The sequence below is a fragment of the Halichoerus grypus genome, chromosome X, assembly GCF_964656455.1.
Source record: "Halichoerus grypus chromosome X, mHalGry1.hap1.1, whole genome shotgun sequence".
NCBI classification, from domain to species: domain Eukaryota; kingdom Metazoa; phylum Chordata; class Mammalia; order Carnivora; family Phocidae; genus Halichoerus; species Halichoerus grypus.
The window spans coordinates 117,277,120-117,297,144 of NC_135727.1; the positions used below are offsets into that span (position 1 = coordinate 117,277,120).

At 39.5% G+C, this 20,025-nt stretch overlaps 1 protein-coding gene across 1 annotated transcript in view; it reads right to left on the minus strand.

The window, feature by feature from the left end:
- PPEF1 (protein phosphatase with EF-hand domain 1) overlaps positions 1 to 20,025 on the minus strand; it is a 114,214-nt gene that overhangs the window by 31,133 nt on the left and 63,056 nt on the right. The window contains exons 10-13 of the mRNA XM_078063946.1: positions 7,754 to 7,920; positions 4,200 to 4,236; positions 3,406 to 3,555; positions 1,209 to 1,358 (exon numbers count right to left, since the gene is read on the minus strand). Of these exons, the coding sequence (XP_077920072.1) occupies positions 1,209 to 1,358; positions 3,406 to 3,555; positions 4,200 to 4,236; positions 7,754 to 7,920 (504 nt within the window). The remainder of the gene's footprint in view (positions 1 to 1,208; positions 1,359 to 3,405; positions 3,556 to 4,199; positions 4,237 to 7,753; positions 7,921 to 20,025) is intronic.

The window sequence follows — 20,025 nt, forward strand, 5'->3', positions numbered from 1 at the left end:
ACAATGGTGTCTTAGATACAACACCAAAAGCACAAGCAAAACAGAAAAAAACCATAATATTAGATTTCATCAAAATTAAAAACTTTCGTGCTGCAAATAATACCATCAAGAGAGGGAAAAAATAGTCCACAGAATAGGAAAGAATACCTGCAAATAATATATCTGAGAAGGAATTTATATCCAGAATATATGGAGAACTCTTACAATGCAATAATAAAAAGATAAATAACTCAATTTTTAAAATGAGCAAAGGATCTGTACAGATATTTCTCCAAAGACATACAGATGGCCAATTAGCACATGAAAAGATGCTCAACATCATTAATGATTAGAGAAATGCCAAAACCACAACAAATCAAAACCATAATGAGATTCCACCTCACACCCACTAGGACAGCCATAATCAAAAGGAGAGGACGTGAAGAAATTGGAACCTTCATACATTGGTAATGGAAATGTAAAATGGTGCAGCCACTCGGGAGAACAGTTTGGAAGTTTCTCAAAACGTTCAACTTAGAATTATCTTATAACCGAGCAATTCCACTCCTAGGTATATACCAAAGAGAAATGAAAGCATACATCCACAGAAAAACTTGTGTGTGAATGTTTACAGCAGCATTATTCATAATAGCCAAGAAGCAGAAACAACTCAAATGTCTACCCACTGATGAATGAATAAACAAAATGTAGTATATCCACACAACAGAATATTATTTAGCAATAAAAAGAAACAAAGTACTGATACATCCTACAACATGGATGAACCTCAAAACATTGAGCTGAGTACAAGAAGCCAGACACAAAAGATCACATATTGTATGGGTCCATTTCTAGAACATGTCCAGAATAGGAAAATCTATAAAGACCAAAAGTAGATTAGTGGTTGCCTAAGGCTGGAGGAGGGGGTGGTTGGGGAGAGAATGGGGAGTGACTAGTAATAGGTATGGAGTTTCTTTTTCAGGCAATGAAAAAGTCCTAAAATTAGATTGTCATGACAGTTGCACAACACTGTGAATATACCCAAACCATTGAATTATATACTTTAAATGAAGGAGTCTATCGCAATGAAGCTATTAAAAGTATAGTGATGAGTTCAGAAGGAAGAATATGCTCTGCTTATAAAGGTAAGTCACTTGTTATGTATCTAAGGGATAACTTCATCTATGCCGCATCTTCACTGCCATTTTGGGGGACACTTTGATACCTACCTGTTCCCATTCATGCTTTGTTAACTGCTCAGAAAGGGATCCATTTGTTTTGAGTTCCCGAGGTATAAGAGTTGCACCTACTTTATTTGTCTTCAAGTCAGTATCATGGTCTTCAACTAAGGGAATTGGTGGCATCAGCACAGATTTCATCTACAAAACAAAGTCACACTTTAGCCAAACCCTATGTTTCATGTGCCACATGCAGAAACTTCAGTGCCAGTTGCCACTCTGTCTCTATTGCTGTGCCTCAACCTGACGAAGAACACGTGTTTCTTAAGGCCACTTAGGATCAGGATACTTTGCCCAGCTCCCCCCTAAAGTACCACACCGTCATTTTCTCCTGGGAGCCCTGCTAGCCATCCTTTCTCACACCCCCTGCCAGGGAGTTTAAAGAATTCTAAACTAGAATCTCAGTTTATAGAATCTTCCTTCTCTGTCCCTCTGCGTTGACACCCCCACCAACCCACCCACCTTACAAAATGCCTTTAATGAACCTAGAAGGAGGTTGTCATGAAGTTCCCCCAACCCGACTCCCCACCGCCATTAACAATCCTACCACAACAGCAGGCATAACCCAGGAAGCATGGTCATCCCTACACTTAGAGGGTCCTAAGGGATGGGGAAGTGGAGAAAGTGGGAAAGATGTAAAATTGGACTTGAAAATCTACTTTTGTATTTCATTTGGTAGAGTTCCAAAGGCTTAAACCTACTACTTTTGCTACAGTTCAATTGTATTTAATACAACAAGTATGTGCTGCCAATTCAACCTCACTCTAGGAGGGGTAGAAGACTCAGAGAGTACACAAGTCAAATTTCTATCTTTAAAACCAGGCTTATGAGTAGGTGGAACGATGACCCCCAAAGGAGGTGAAATTTGGTTTCCTGGGAAAACTCCTGGCCCAAAAACTTCTCCCCAGGGGGTGTCTTGGTGACTAAAATTCAAACTTCGGTTCCAAGTATCAGGAAAGAGAGGAGAGAGTTGGAGGGAGAGAGCTTTGTGTTCAGAACTTACTCTATGCTGTTTTCTTCATCTAGGTAATTCTATTTAATCCTCCTAACAACTCAATATAGTAGGTATTTTTTGCTTCCATACACAGGTGCAGAAACTGAGGCTTAGAAGGCTCAGGATGAGAAGAAGTTAGCAATAATACTATCTTTCATATGTATATAAAGGTATAAGGGCTCCAGAAACTCAAAGTGAATAGGGGTCACCTTTCTGTCTATATGAAATTAAATTCCAGCTCTAGACTCTACTTGCCTAGATTGGTTGGAAGTTGACTATCAGTCTTGAGGGGTAAGGGTTCAGGTTTCTCACTAGGACCATATACGATCATCTGGTTCCAGAGCTGCTATTGGTCCTCCTATGCCCCTGGTCTTGGGCCTTTGGCTGGGCCCTGGTACAGGACAAAGATAATTCCAGTCACTCTGCAAGGCCCAGCCAAAGGAGCCCTTCACTAAGTACGGGAGCTTTACAGGCCACACACAGACTCTTCCCTTAGAGGTTCTATACACGTTCTTGCTCTGCTTCTGTTGTACTTAATATGATTACTCAGTTTAAAATATTTCCCCCCAAAATACCCTGAGCCATTTGGAATATAAGAGAAGTCATAGCAACTCAGAAATAAACTGCTGTATGATTCCATCTATAATGAGGCACCCAAAGTAGTCAGATTCAGAGACAGAAAATAGCATGGTGGTCACCAGGCGCTAGGGAGAGGGGAGAAGGGAGAGTTGTCGCTTAATGGGTAGAGTTTCCATTTGGGAAGATGAAAAGTTCTGGAGATGGATGGCGGGGACGGCTGCACTACAATGTGAATGTACTTAACACCACTGAACTGTACACTTAAAAATGGTTAATTAAAGTGGTCAATTTTATGTTATGTATATTTTACTACAACATTAATCCGAAATTTTAATTTTTAAAAATCAGGATTTTCACTTTTAGGAACTACATGAAATGCCAACATTTCCTCGTTTTCCACTTTCATCACGAAGTTAAAACAATATATTTGCCTTATTTAGAAGTTACCCATTCATTTCTTTATCTTGCCATCATAGATTTTCTTAAAATTTATACTAATTTTTGCAGTTACGACAACCACTAAAACGCAAATGAATACAAAATAATAAATGAAAAGAGGTATATATATACCCCCTTATAAAACTCTGCGACAAGATTTATGTAAACATTTCTTACTTTGTTTCTTTCTAAACGGTGGAGCAAATTCAAGTCTGTGGACTCTGATATCCCACCATGTATGACCAGGATTTCATTGTCAATGATTGTACCAATTGGGAGCCAGGTATAGACGTCTTCTAAGATTTGTAAGATTTTCTTTCCATGCATCTGTAAGTAAGAATTTGAGTAAGTTTTGTTTTTTTGGTAAGTTCAAGTTTATCACAAAATGCAACAGCTTTCATGCGAGGCAAAGGAGCAAAGGAAGTCGGCATGGAGTCACTAACCCACCAGCACGCATTAATCATGTCTTTTTATTCTGTTTGTTTGTTTGTTTGTTCTATATTTTTGATACTTGGACATCTTGGTGCCTTGCTGACCCTGGAGGAGAGATTGCTCCTCCCAGAGCTAGGTAATGCCTAGAAATTGTCGATGAGTTGCCCTTCATATGCAGATGAGAGTGCCTTTCATATGCAAACCAACCAATCCAGAGCCCACACCCACACTCACTCAGGGAGTAAAAATCTCTTCCTTTAAGATAGTCATTTCTGTATCTGCATGTTTTACCATAAAACAAATCCTGGGTACCTTTACAACAATAGAATATGTTTGTATCTGTGCTGAAACTAACACAAAGGTCACAATGAAACAGCTTGGTTTGGTCCAGGAAGAAAATTAGGCCTCTACCCTGGCCAGGGCTTCCTGCTGTGCTTTTATTTTTACCCATCACCCTTCCCAAAGGCTCTTTTTTTGTAGTTCTATGTATAAACAGCAAAGAGAATGCATTAAAAAAAAAAAAAAAGTCCGAGTCTTACCTTATATTTATGCAAAATTTCTTTTGTGAAGCCATACCTGAAAAAAAAACAACAACAGTGGTATTTAAACTAATTAAACGTTGATAACGCCTACTTAACGTGAGTCACGCAAAAAGGGGACCCATTGACATCTCATTATCACAAGTGTCAAGAACTCAAGAAACTAGGGTTTAGTTGAAACTCTTACTTACCCAAGTTTTTGCTAGGCATGATGGGAAAGAACAAAAGCAGTCAATGACATCATCCCTACTTGGAAGGAGCTTATAGCATAGTTGGAGAAAGAAGATAAATTTTCATGAAACAATTACAAGGCAACTTAAGAAGTATGTGCTAGGTATAGGATATGTAGATGCTGCAAGTAGTCAGCGAAGTGTGCAGTGGCAGCTGGGGGAAGCTGTGCAGGAGAATGCCTTTCATTTAGAGAGTATTTCTCAGACATCCTAAACCTTATAGTAAATGAATGAAGGCGTGGGAAGGGGGTTGGTGGGGGAGACTGAACCGAGACAAAGAAAAGCCTAGATAGAAGACAACAAGTTGGCCCTTTATACTCTCTCCGATATAGTTCATGTAATGGTATTCAAGATTTTAATAGAAAGAGTCAGGAATTTTCATGCCTGAATAGCAATCATGAAGGGAGCTTTAATGATGGAAATTTTTTTTTATTACTTTTCTTGCCTAAAGATAATAATATACGTTCTTAAGGCCCAACATAGGGAAGTCAGAACACAGCATATTCACTCCAGGTATCCATGCAAATCATGTCACATCAGGCTTCTACAGTGTAATGTTATGTTTTCCGAGATGAATTCAGTCCTATACTCACCAAAGGTGTCTATGTTGTTAAATCCAAAGGACACCTTGAAGTCCTCATCTTTCTTGCCCTCCCTGAAGCACTAAATATGGTTGACTACATCATCCTTCTAGAAAACTTTTCTTCTCTTGGATTCTGTGACAATAAACCCTCTTGGTTTTCCTCGTACCTTTCTGGGTATTCTACAACTCCTTTGCAAGTTTTTCTCTGCCTAACCTTGGATGGTGGCTTTCCTTTAGATTCTGTCCTAGGCCCTCTTCTCCCCTTACTTTCTCTCTCCGTAATCTCATCCTTGCCTAGGGCTTTGGGTACTATGTGCCAATATTGCAGGACAACGCTTCAGGCCACACTGCATTTCTGAGCTCTGGACACGTACACTCAACTACTGAGGCCAACATAGGCATGTGAGCCCTCTGTGGCCGGAATTGTTTGTGTGCTGTGGCGCACGCAGGGTAAGGTCGGGAACGCCCAGGCCTGAGAGGGGGAAAAGTCTCCCTCGCCTTGTTGTGTGCCTATGCCTCAGGCATCCGGTCAGCTGAGAAATGGCTCATGATGTTTTGAGTAATCTTGGGCACATTGTTCCTTGTGACGCCCACCGAGGAGAGTGGCTTCGTGTGCGGGGATGTGATGATCAGATAACATCCTGCTTCAAATGTATATGCGGGGTGTTGTCTGATCTCAGCATTCCTGCATAGGGTTTGATTTTATGTAGTTTCGGGGAATGGGTCATAAGGTACCTTTGCATAAGAACTGATCAGAGAATGAGATTTACTTAAGATATGTAATTATTCCGGTGCAACCGAATTTGATTTTGTCCTCTCTTGCGTAAAGAAGTATCGGGATATCTTAATGCTTACATTGTTAATCAGTAACAATATATTTTGATTGTAAAGAGCATAAAAGATGTCAAGAAATAAACGGCAGTATGCAGTTGCAAGTGCTGCCTTTGCTCTGCATCCCCTGTGTCCCGGTGATTTCGCGACCCTTACCCAGGGACCCCAACGCACTAGACGTTGACAAACTACCTAATCAAAAGCACTTCAAATCACCTTACCCCAAAATGAACTTACCATTCTCTCTCATCCCAACCTTTTCTTCTTATCATGTTCCCAGTATCAGCGAACAATGCCAACGTACTCCCAAATTCAAGCCGGGAACCTAGAGGTTATCCTTGATTCTCTCCTCTTTCAAGTCCCCCATATCACATTACCAGGCTTTAAACCATCATTGCCTAAACTCCTCTTGAATCTGTCTACTTCTTTGCATCTCCATCCCTACTACCTTGGTCTACGTGAGAATCCATCATCTGTCTCTTCAACTACCTCCTAATTGGCCTCCCACATTCAAATATTTCTTCCTGCTGCATTTAAAACACAAATTCTATGATACTCTTCTATGATTATTTTTGTTGTCCTTAGAAAAAAGTCCAAATTCCTTTGCATGATCCAACCATGTCTTATGTCTCCAGCCCTATTAGGGACCATCCTGTCCCTCAGTCTGTGCTCCTACCCTCCTAAAGTTCTTTCATATAAAAAGTGTTGTCTCAAGCTCTGCCTAAGTTGTCCCCTCACTGTGGGATACCATTTCTCAGCCAATACCATGGCTGTCTCTGAATTGCCTAATTCATCCTCAGGTCTCAGGCTGATACTATACTTCTATGGGAGAACCTTCTATCACCCCCCCAGACAAGTTAGGTCCCCACTTTATAAACTCATCATACTTGAAAAACCTGTTCAACCTAAGTCTTCCCTGCTAGATGTAAACTCTGTGAGGGCAGGGGCCATGTCTCTTTCATTAACAATCACAGACACTAGATAAATATGATTGGCTAACTGAATAAATGAAAGGATAAGTGGCATGCCCAAATAAAAGTACCGAGCTACATTACATATAAGGGACCTCGGATAACAGTCTGGGATTTTTTTCATCATAGTCTTAGCATCTGCTTCCATACCTGAAAAATTAGAACTGAAAGTCTGTACTCAAGCCAGGGGGTGAAACTGCCCCAAACACAAAACTAATCAGTTGCTGAGCTTTGATCAAGGCACCCAAAAACCTAGAACCTAAAGCATGAGACATGTCATGCCTTCTACTGCCCTAGAGCAAACTGGTAAAGGAGGGGCAAAGGAAGAAGAAAGAAGGGAAAGGGGAACATTTATCCCCGACTGTGTCTTTCAGCAAAATTGGGTAAACCATTTAACCAATCTTTATTCCTCAAATCTCCAGTGAGTCAGATAGTTGAAATGCTACATTACAGCTGTTCTCAAATATGTTTATGAACAATTATGCCAGAAGCAATCACCATGTCGTAAAAAAATATACACATCAGTGAAAAACACAGTACTAGTTTCTGAGACAACATCTGAGGCAAGCCAAAAGAGTAGCAACAGAATGATCTCATCTAAGCCCGCTCATAGAACCTACCACACCTCCAAAGCTTGCCTAACACATCCATCCAGGAAACAATTTAGCCTGTGATGGGAGGCACGGGAGGAAAAGAAAGAACATAATAGAAGGGAGAAGTAAGGACAGAACTGGAAGAAAGATAGGAAGAAGACTTGGAAGCAACGTATACTCACTCAGTAGAAGACTGAGGTGGTAAATAGAGGTAAGAACTGAGGTCTCCCTTGAGATTCCCCTCATCCCTACTTCTCTACACTCACCTCTAACTCTCTGCTAGGAACTAAACATGGCAGTATTTTTCAGTATGGGAAAAAAGAGGAAATCTAAAAGCCTAGGTTACCTCAGATTCATCATAAAATCTTCATGGTTCCCTCTGTTCAAGTGCAGGTCATTGGGGTAGACAAGAAAACTCACAAACAGGATCATTAGGATCTCTATGGAATGTTTTCCTCGATCTACAAAATCACCATTGAAAATATATGAGTTGTTCCCTGAGGGAAGACCATTCTGTGGAAGGAGGAGAGGGGGAAAAACAAGCAGTTAAAAGAATGTACTTTTAAAGTAAGGCTTTGTACTTAAATGTCCCTGTGAATATGGAGAAAAGAGGCTGAGTCAGTTCCACCACTGGGAAAAATCTGCTCACTAACTTGAGGTAGTTTCACTCTTCCAGGGCAGGCATCACCTGCAAGGGACCTTGGAAGTGAAGCATTAGCTTTGGATAGGAAGATTCCAGGGGGATGGTGACTGCTCATTCTACCCACTAGCTACTATGAGTTTTCTCTCAAAGGAGCTGATTTTTGTCCTATCAAAAATGGCTAACCTTGGGCGCCTGCATTGCTCAGTCAGTGGGGAGTCTACTTCTCCCTCTGCGCCCCCCTCCAGTGCTCTCACGCATGCTCTCAATTTCTCTCTCAAAAATAAATAAATAAAATCTTTTAAAAAAAATTTTAAAAATGGCTAAATTTATCTCTTTTTTCTCCCTTGAAAAGAGGGAAACTTCCACCCAAGGAAGAACACTGAACCAAGAGCCAAAAGTCTTTCATTCTAAGAGGCCCTATGTTTAACTTCTTTGGGCTGTGAATCCCTCAATTTACAAAAGGGGAACGATACTATATCCACTCCCCTCCCCACATCAAACAAGAGAATGGATATGAAAATACCCAGCAAAGTGTAAGGTACCATGCAACTGTGAGCAGGGCTGATTTATCACCAGTACACTCTGATACAATTACACCAGGTGTGGATAGCTGGCAATATTGTGACTGCTCACTGACCAGGCCATATTAGTTGTTAAATATTTTGATTATCACTCCTGAGTATGAGATAATACTTTTAAACACAGTGTTAGTAGGAAAAAAACTGGGATCAGGACAAAGGTCTGGTCTTTATAACAGATATTGATTCATTTACTTCTGTACTACTAAACTATAAGACAAAACAAACGTGCCAGACCCACCAGGCATATCATGCCTGGTAGGGAAATGGTCAAGTGCATTCTATTGCATAGTAAAATAAATTCGAATGGTTAAAAAATACATCACAAAGAGAAAAATTTAAGTACTCATATGTCCAAATGTATGTCCCCCTTCAAAAAAGTTACCTTCAGGAAATAATCTACATATTCTAGTTATATTAATCTTTTTCAAACTATTTTCAAATTCTTCTTTTTTTAGATTTCAAACTACAAAAGAAAATCTTATGACCTTATAGCCACTGTCCCAGTATTTATATACATTTAAAATTATTCATACCAATATAGTAGAAATGGTTGAAAAAATATATCATACAGGTCACAATATATAACTCAGGGATTCCCCAAATCATCATGTAATGTAACATGTTCTGAAGACAATTGGAAACAAACAAACAAGCAAGCAAGCAGTAGTACAGTGTCCTGGGCCAGAAATAAGAAGACTTATTTGCTAGTCCAGCTCCACTATTACCCACGTGTCCTTGGGTAAATTATTTAATCTTTATGAGCTATAGTTCCCTCATCTGTAAAATGGGGAGGATAACTTCCATACTTACCATACAGGGCTACTCTGGAACTTGAATGAGACTGTGTGTATAAAATTGCATGAAAACCATAGAGAACCATACAAATGAGAAGATTCGTTTTATTATGATCTCCATGTTATTTCTAATTTTAAGATCCCATTATTTTATATTTTCTTATACATTAATTCACATACCTTTATCACATTGGGCTTAAAGAGTGTGAGCCAGTTGCAAAAACATAGGCTATTGCTTATCAAAACTTAAAGAATAAAAGGAAGGATTCTGCATCTCTGATACTCTTCCTTCCCTCGGCCTTCAGCTGGCTGGGATGAGTAAACCAGAGGAATCTGAGGGGTGTTAGAGGCTATTGGCTCTCTTGGGATTCTAGGGGGCTAGAGGAGCAGCAGTAGAGAGCCCTGGGGTGAGAACATGGAAGAACTAGGCCTGAGGGGACCTGTGCATCCCTTGATTAAGGGGAGACCCTGACTCAGAGCATTAGTATGGTCCTGGTTTGGGGGAGAGGGAGCTGGATCTTACTAGAAAAAGTGTAGGGAACTTCATCTCTATTTCTGAAGCTAAAAGAAAACTAACACTTGCATTTAGGGATACCTAGGAACATAGACACTTCCTTTCACACTCTTGGTGCAGGAGTAGCAACTGTTGTGCATTCAACTATAGACAGGCTTAATTTAGCTTAAGCAGAGAATAGAAAATGAAAATAACCTAGCACTTAAGGGGATCCAGTAACCAGAGAGGGACAGACCAATCAGATCTGCTAAAGTTCTATCACCTAATGAGCTAGGATTGTTGGAGGACAGAGGAAAACGTTATTTTAAAAAATGAGAGGACAATAAATAAAGAAGAAAAAGTTAATAATTCTTGCCATTTAAACTGTGCTTTCCGAATTTAAAATATCAATAGATTAGAGCTAATTAAAAGAAACAGTGATTGGAAAATACATTATTGACCTGAAAAAGCAAACAGATGAAAAATCTCTCACACGGATTAAAAAGCAAAATGATGGAAATCATAAGGAATGAGTAAGAAATTAGAGTTCAAAGCCAAGAGAACTAATATGCCAATAATCATTCTAGAATCAGGAAAAAGGAACAGATGGAGAAGAGGCAATAATTACATAACGAAGAAAGGGAGATTTCTATGGTTAAAAAGGGACTTCAGCCTGAAGTCTGAAAGAGCTCCTGAATCCTATGCACAATTGATAGGGGAAAAAATATCCCTATTACCTGGTAAACGTCTTAGAAGCTGCTAGACAGAAAGAGTAAGTTACAAAGGGAAAAGAATCATCCTGGCATTAGACTTCTCATATGCAGTAGTGGGAGGCAGAAGATGGTGTAATAAATCTACAGATTAAAGACAGAAAAGGACTGTGACCCAAGAATTCTATATTGGCCAAAACATCATTAACTTCTTAGGGTGATAGATAATATTTGCAGATGTGTAAAGGATCAAATATCAGCAACAATATAGATGATCATCAGGGTAGAAGAAAGACATATGTGAGTATGCAGTGATCTAATACCACAAAAGCAATGAACATGTATTGATTGCTTGTTATGTGCTAGACACAGTTTTAAGTGCTAGAAACACAGAGGTAAATAATACAAAGTCCCTGCATTCAAGGAGCTTGCATTCAGAGAATATAGCACCCACATGCCCCATAGAGGAAAACATTCAAGAAAATATTCTAACGAAGTAACAGCCAGGGAAAGATCCAAGAGGAACAAATATATTATATAGAATATAGATGTGAACAATGAACAATGAGCCCTCCAGTATATAATTAAATATAAATATAAATCAATAGTGATAATGTTGAACTTGAATTTAAGTACTAAGCAAGGATTCTAGAAATAGAAGAGACATTCTATGAAGAAAAACCTAATAATGGTCAAGAACTAAAAATATGGCATGAGCAGTAACTTGAATTTGCAGGGGAGGTTAGGGGAGAAAAGCAAATTCTCCACAAATCTCATCCCAATAGGGGACACACACGGAAAGTGTGAAAATAAATACATTTATCTTACTGGAGGAGAGAGAAGATAATGGTGGAAGAATAAAGTTATAGATATCTGAGAAATATACACACACATTATTTATCAGAAATGTCAGGAATGGGAAGATAACCACTATTGAATAGAAAAGCACAGTAAAAACACCAAAGAAAACAATAAAGAAAACTTCACCGAAACAGCACAAAGAAAAGGGAGAAGATGAAACATAGTGAAATAAGTAGTAAGCAAAGTAAAATAGAAGAAAAATTTTCAAAAATATCTGTTGTTATACTAAATGTGAATGGGTTAAATTCTCCCATTAAAATACCAAGATTACTAGACTATATTAAAATACAAAACTCAGGTATATATAGTTTGTGAGAAACACACATTAAAAAAATAGGTAAAGAGAGGTTGAAAACAAGAGAAAAAGAGAAAACAAGAATGTAAATATTGATATGAGACAGTTTAAGAATTTAAGATTAAAAGTGCTAAACATGATCACAAAGCAACATTACATAATAAAAGACACTTATGAAGAAGATACAATTCATGAACTTGTACTCAATAAACAAAAGAATAAGTTTTTGCTTCATATATTTAACTACAATAAATGCAAGAAGAAACTGTTTAAAAATACAAACACAAATACAAAATTCAGATTGAATTATTGGCTTAAAATAATGTCTACAAATAATGTCTACAAATTCTTGACACTCCCTTTAAAAGGTGAAGCCTAATTTGCCTCTTCTTGAATGTGGGTTGGATTTAGTGATTTGCTTCTAGTAAATTGGAAAAAAAAAAAAAGCAGGAGCGATAGTGTGCAACTTTGGAGACTAAGTCATAAAAGACACTACAGTTTCCTGCCTTCTCTCTCTTTTGCATCACTCACTCTGGGGAAAGCCAGCTGCTATATCATGAGAACACTCAGGTACCCTATGGAGAGGCCCATGTAGCTGTTCTGCCAATAACCAGTGAGGAACCAAAATGCTGTGCCTGCAGCCCCGTGAGTTAGCAATCATGGAAATAGGTCCTTGAGCCCCAGTCAACCTTTCAGATGAATGCAGCCCTGGTCAATAGTTTGACTGCCACCTCATGAGAGACCATAAGCCAGAACCATTCAGCTAAGCTGCACTCAAATTTCTGACCCACAGAAACTGGGAGATACTAAATGTTTATAGTTTTAAGCCACTAAGTACTGGGGTAACTTGTTACGCAGCAATATATAATATACATATTTAGACAGATATATTAGAAACTAAATATGTGGAAAATTAAATATTTAATCAATGAACTTAATTTAATAGGTAGATACAGGAAGAACTTTACATCCTATAGAGAGTATAATTAATTTTTTATATGTCCAAAGAGATTTTATAAGAACGAATCATATACTTGATTTCAAAGAAATCCTGAATAAATTCAAAATAATAAACATTTCTTAGGATATATTCTCATATCATAATCCAATAAAGTTTGAAATAAATAATAAAGATATGGTTTAAAGAATTCTAGCTCCTTTAATTAAGATCCTTGGAAATTAAAAATTGTCATCTTAACAAGCATTAGATCAAAGAGAAAATTAAAAGAAAATTACAAGTTCGATAGAAGGGTCAATTAAAACTAAAAATAGAAAAGATGTGTAGGGGGGGCACCTCAGTGACTCAGTCGGTCAAGTGCCCAACTCTTGGTTTCAGCTCAGGTTGTAATCTCGTAAGTCATGAGAATGAGCCCCACGTTGGGATCCTGCTGACCAGGGGAGTCTGCTCAACTAGAGATTCTCTCCCTCTGCCCCTCCCCCCACTTGCTCTCTCTCACACGTGCTTTCTCTCTCTCAAGTAAATAAATAAATCTTAAAAAAAAAGAAAAGATGTGTAGCTTTGGGGTGCCTGGGTGGATCAGTTGGTCAAGCGACTGCCTTCGGCTCAGGTCATGATCCTGGAGTCCTAGGATCAAGTCCCGCATCGGGCTCCCTGCTCAGCAGGGAGTCTGCTTCTCCCTCTGACCCTCCCCCCTCCCATGTGCTCTCTCTCTCTCAAATAAATAAATAAATAAAATCTTAAAAAAGGAAAGAAAAGATGCGTAGCTTTAAATGCCTTCATTATTAAAGCTTAAAGAAGATGCACATGAAAGACTATTCATCTCAGGAAATTAGAAACAGAACAATAAAGTCAATCAAATAAAGATAAAAGCTGAAATTAGTGAAATAGAAAGCAAATAAAAAAGAAAAAATACATAAATCTAAAAGATGATTCTTTGAGAGAACGAATAAAATTGATAAACTCATCATGAGCCTGATTAAGGATAAGTAAAAAAAGAGAGAATTAAAAAATATGTAACGGGGCACCTGGGTGGCTCGTCAGTTGGCGTCTGCCTTTGGCTCAGGTCATGATCCTGGGGGCTTGGGATCGAGCCCTGAGTTGGGCTCCCTACTCAGCATGGAGTCTGCTTGTCCCTCTCCCACCTGCTCATTCTCTCTCTCTCTCTCAAATAAATAAATAAAATCTTTAAAAAAAAATGTAAGATTGAGGTGCCTGGCTGGCTCATCAATAGAGCATGTGACTCTTGATCTCGGGGTTGTGAGTTTGAGCCCCATGTTGGGTATAGAGATTACTTAAAAATAAAATCTTTTTAAAAATATGTAAGATTAAAGAGTAGGAAAAAAGATGTAGAGAACTAGATAAAAGAGTTACATACATGTAAACAATATAATATCGACATCTATGGCAATGTACTTTTATAGTCTAGAGAAATGGAGGATTTCACTGAAAATAAGAAACTATGAGAACTGAGAACTGATTCAAAAGAAGTAGAAAACTTGAACAGTACATCTCCCTGTGGCTTTAAGGCAGAGCTCTATCTCAATTTTCAAGAGCAAATAGTTTTAATGTTTTTTTTTTAAAGAATTTATTTATTTATTTGACACAGAGAGAGAGAGAGAGAGAGAGAGACAGCGAGAGAGGGAACACAAGCAGGGGGAGTGGGAGAGGGAGAAGCAGGCTTCCCGCGGAGCAGGGAGCCTGATGCGGGACTCGATTCCAGGACCCTGGGATCATGACCTGAGCCAAAGGCAGATGCTTAATGACTGAGCCACCCAGGCGCCCCAGTTTTAATGTTATTTAAACCAATGATTCCTATCCTTGGTTATACATCGGAATCATGTGGGGGGCTTTTAAAAGTCCCTAGGTGTCCATCAGAGTCTCTGAGAGTATGGCTCACGTATCAGTAATTTTTTTTTTTTTAAAGATTTAATTTATTTATTTGACACAGAGAGAGAGAGAGAGAGGAATCACAAGTAGGCAGAGTGGCAGGGAACGGCAGAGGGAGAAGCAGGCTCCCCGCTGAGCAAGGAGCCTGATGTGGGACTCGATCCCAGGACCCTGGGATCATGACCTGAGCCGAAGGCAGACGCTTAACGACTGAGCCACCCAGGTGCCCCGTATCAGTAATTTTTTTTTTCCAATTCCTTAGGTGTTTACAATGTCAAGTTTGAGAACCAGGGCCTTTAATTATTCCAAACCATAGAAAAAGATGAAAATCTTTTCAATTCACTTCATGAAACCAGCATAACCTTAATATCAAAATACAAGAAAAGCATTCAGTGGTTTAAAATTATATTTATTATATTTGGATAGTAAACATGTTTTCCACTGTGATGACAAATTTGCTCGTATTAGAACTTCTCATCTCCAGTTAAACCAGACTCTGTAGGTATTTCACCTCTACCACGGGCAAAGAATAATGAATTCCTTTAGTCAAACCTAATTTTAAGCCCACAAGAGTAATGGTCACCTAGGCCATCCACCTTATATGGCACCCTTAACATCCAGTGAGTTCTAACCTTTTCAAAAAATTACACATGTTGTCAAAAGACTAAGATTTGTGATAATGAAGCTCATTCGATAGAATATGTCACAGTCTCTGAAAGTGATTCTAAAAGGAGTCTTAAATGTCTACTGAACTCTTGTACACATTAAGCCTCTCAGAACAGCCACTTCAAAGAAGGCAAGACTTATTTGAATATATCAGATCTGTCCTGTTGGTTCAGGATTAGTCATATTACTTTATACAGTATGAGTTCAAATACATTTTTGTCTTAGAATAATAAGGAAAGTAGAAAACAGATAAGAAGATGAGGAGCTAAGTGTCCTTGTACCTAAAGTCTCTAGGATACTTAGGTTTCTGGCTAATGAGATTTGACTGGGTTTCCTTCAAAAAAGCAAAAACTTTTGCTATAACCCATCCTTCACTCAGTTCCAGTAAACCAAACTCTCTGGCTTGTTCTGCAGCTGATATACAACAAACCATCTATGACATGGAAATGATGTTGACAAATATAGAAAACCCAGGGTAACTACAACTCTGAACAGCATTCAGATGACCTGAAGGGGAAAGAATAGCAGACCACAATTAATTCACTTGAATAGAGAAAAAACAAGATGTTTCCCTATATTCTCACCTATTTTCTACTGAAGTATTTTATGATAATCATCTAGATGTTATGCCATTTTTTTGCACTTTTTCCCAAGGCACATCAAACAATAACCTCTGGACCACAGCTCCACATGATTTTAATTTTTATTTCTTTTGCAAACCCTGTTTTAGAGACCTCTTCTTCTGATTGCAACATACCGTCTTAATCTCCAAAGAAAAAGAATTGACTACTGCGGCAGTGTGCAGCATATCAGCGATAGAGAAAAAAGAAAATATTTAATGACCTTCTCAAGTGGAAAATCATGGGGATGGAGGGTGGCGGATGGTAGGGAAGAGAGAAAGAAAAGGAAAACAAGGTGGCATGGCTTCCAATGGACAGCATCAGTGTGACACCCACAGGGTTAAGAGTTAATTAGCTTCTCTCTGTCCGTGTGCACCTCTTTTTCAGCTTCAGGAGGTCTCCACTCAGAGCATCAATTTAACAAACCAGTTTGCCAATACGTGATCTAAACTTTCAAGCTTTCCATTCAACGAGGAAAAAAATGTCTTGTAATTTTAGCAAGGCTCATTGAGGCTCTGAATGAAGTATTTCACAATGGTCATTCTAATTAAGCAAAAGTGGCTGATTAAAATTAACCTTTTCAGAAAATAAAATCTAAAAATATAACTTAACTAATACTATGTAAATTGCTTCACTTGATGGTATTTGAAGCCATATAATGCTGAGATGCCCTTTTAGCAAAGGTCTGTCATGGTTAACAATGAGGAAAGCATTCTTTTCAAACCCAAATAGGATGGTAGCTGAAAATGTCTAGCTTAGTCTTAAGGTGCTAAATGCTACAATTTGTAAGGACAACCAAATATGAAAGGAACCAAAATCTCAACATAAATAATCAAAAGCAATCACTGGTATGAATCCCATTATTTATTACAGGGCACCGCAAAAAGTGTGTGAGAATAAAATCTTTTCCGATCCTCCAAAACGTTCTTTCATGATTTAGGCACTTACTAAATGACTAAAATTCTTTGAACGGGTTGTCTTAAATGTCACCTCCTCCAGGAAGTCTCCCATGAGGTGAGGTACCCCTCCAACATGCTACCTTGGAGACTTGTGCTTATCCTTAGCATTAATATGTCCCACCCTGACCTGTCTTGTCTTTTTACTAGTTGACCTTCCCCACTAAACTGTGATGTCTCTGGGGCTGAAAACTGCATCTTCGTCATACTGTCTTGCCAATCCTTAGCAGAGCACCTCATTCATAACGGGTTTAATAAATACATGTGAAATGAAGAAAGTTCATATTCATCTTTGTATCTTCACAGTTTTCATACAGTGCCTTGAACACTGGAAGGACCAGATAAAAGTGTATTAAATGAATAAATTTGTGGACAGACTCACTTTTGTATATGATTGGTTATAAGGATTTGAGTCTTGAACCAAGCCAACCATTTGGATGAAAACAGTAGCATGGTAAAGCATCTCAGGGACCCTCCACTGTAACTCTCCCTCTCAGGCTATGCCTTTGATTGGCCTTGGGCCAGCCCCAGTCCTGACAAGGAAGAAATGGCCCAGCGAATTACCCACTGAAAGATGAATATCAAGTTTGCCTTAATTCAAGGCCTGGGGGTTTCCTGGTTTCTCTTTTGGGTTGACTGAGAGGAATCAGTCAGAGCATAATATAAACTTTAGTGATTTACAGCTCCAAAGATCTCCAACACTAGTTTGCCAAACTATTCCCTACAATTCAAGTTCAATCAGAATGTGAATAAAATGCATGGTGAAAAATTAAATGAGAAAAAATAAAACAAACATCAGATGATAGTTTTACTAAACAAATCATAATAAAATAAGGGTAAGTGAAAGCACGGCCACTAGCTGCTTCTAAGTAGGAGGTGGAGAGCGCGAGGCTTACGCTGAGGCGCCTCAGTCCTGTGTGCTGCTGAGGATGAACGAGAGGAAAGGGCCACACACAGGGCATTCCACATAATCGGGAATCAAAACCACACTGTTGATGCACTGAGTTTTGCAGTGAGCATCATCTGCCATCACAGAAACCCTACCATTTCCTGAAGCAATTGAGAGATGGCTTAGGTCATAGTTGACACCTGCTGTCAATCCCGTGTGAGGCCACAGAGAGAAATCCAGCACTCCCCCTTTTCCTGCTTTGTTCGTAAGATGTGCTTTCTTTCCCCCTCATCTACTTTCCTGGCCCATTATGCTTCTCTCAACTAATCTTTTTTTTTTTCTCTCTCATGTTCTTTTGTCCTCCTATACCTAAGACCCAATAATGATACTCACTCATACTGTAAGTACTGCTAAGATGAAATCTCCAGATCACTGAAGCTTACTCCTTTAAAAGCTAAAATGCGTTTTTAAATTACTTTAACCATTTTAATTAAGGGTTTTGAAAATGCGCTATTTGTTCTCTCTACTTCTTAACCGAGTATGCACCACAGCCCTTGACACTTTCTTGACCCTGCAAGGCTTGTCGATCTAAGCATCCTCTCAGGTACTTTTGAGAAATATAGAACCCTCTCCCCTGTACACATTTCCTATCTCACACTTAGAGGTCTAGATCTCCTCTGTCAGTAGGAGCTTTACTTTTCATCGTTGTCCTCGTTTCTCACTTCTGCCTTTCCCCTCCCACTCCCTCATTTGCTGGGGTGGGGAGCAGGCAGGCCTCCTTATAGCAAGAATGTATCAGATAGGATTTTACTGAGATGATGTTCACTGGTCTTTGAGTAAGGGCCTGGGGTCCATCCTGTGAGGAAAGTTCACTGGATTTGTGACAGCGATTTCAAGAACTTAGAGACCCTTTCTCCTTAATTGTGTCGGTTTGGGACCACAGAGGAGAGCCAAGTGAAGATAAGTACACGGGAGTCCGCCCCCTGGGTAGGGGGCTGTCACTGCCCTTTGTATTCCGGTACAAACATTGTTTCCTGAACAGTGTGTGTATCTGGTTTCAGGCTGCACTGTCCCCTTGCCTCCTACATTCCTTATTTAAACTTCAGATAAAAAGTGAAACAGAGAAAGGCAAAATGCTGACTTTTGCGAGTGAGGTCATCATGTGAAGGAGCTTACTCAGACATGCCCGCGTGACTGCCCTTTCCTCTCGGGGCCTGCAACTCCGGACCCTCACTGCCCTCGCTGCCCCTAAGCTGAGTGGCTCGCCATCATCACGGGCCCACCAGGCCCTTCTCCCCTCTCAGACTCCATCAACGACAGCACCTTCTCAGCTTCTGACAGTGGAACCTTGCTGTTCTTAGTGGCTCCTCCCTCAGTTTCCCCTTTCAAACCAGGCAATTTCAAGATCCTGTGGCGCATGGTTTATCCCACATCTGAGATGCATTTTAGCTGCTTCTCGCTCACGCCTGTTAAAACTTGAATTCATATTTTCCAAACATCCCTCTCACCTCCCTCTCCCCAAATCCCTCCCAAATGAGAGTGCCCTACTCTTCCACTGCTGGACTCTCAGTCTCCACTTCTGGAACACTGTCATTGGTTAACTCTCAAAATACCTCTTGCTTTCATGTGAATGCTATATTTTCACCTTTCGTTCTTTTTATGGTACTCCTTACCACCCACCTCCTCCTGTTCAGTCTTTACGTTAGCACTTTCCAGTTTCATATGTTCCATACCGCTCTGCCGACAGAGTTAAAGGAACATGTTGTAATTCTCTTTTCTCATCTGTCTACTCCCAAGTCCTTTCCCTGATCACATCTTAATCTCCTCAACTACCTCTCAAGAAATTTGCATTTCTAAATGCCTCAGAAGTCATTTTTCCCATCTCATTTACTCAACTATTTTCCCTTTTATGTATCTCCCCAAACCTCTAAAAACGTAATCGCTGGATTTTCTCTTGTGGTTGTTCCCCACATCCTCCTGCCCTCTCTTCCTTCCTCCAATTGTCACTGTCAACGGTAGCAGGATTGAACTTCTGAACATTTAATATGGCCCCATGAACTGAGTTAAACAAATCTCATTCCCCAAACTGTGTAACTCCTTAGTGTCCTCTCACCAGTCCATTCTCCCACCACTCCCACAGCTTTCCAATTTGGCCAGTAGAATCCCCATTTCATGGTAAATAAACTCTCTTCTGCCTTCAACTCATCTAGAAGACTTCCCTCTTGAAATCTGGGCCCCCCCCCCCAAGAAGGCTGATGGACT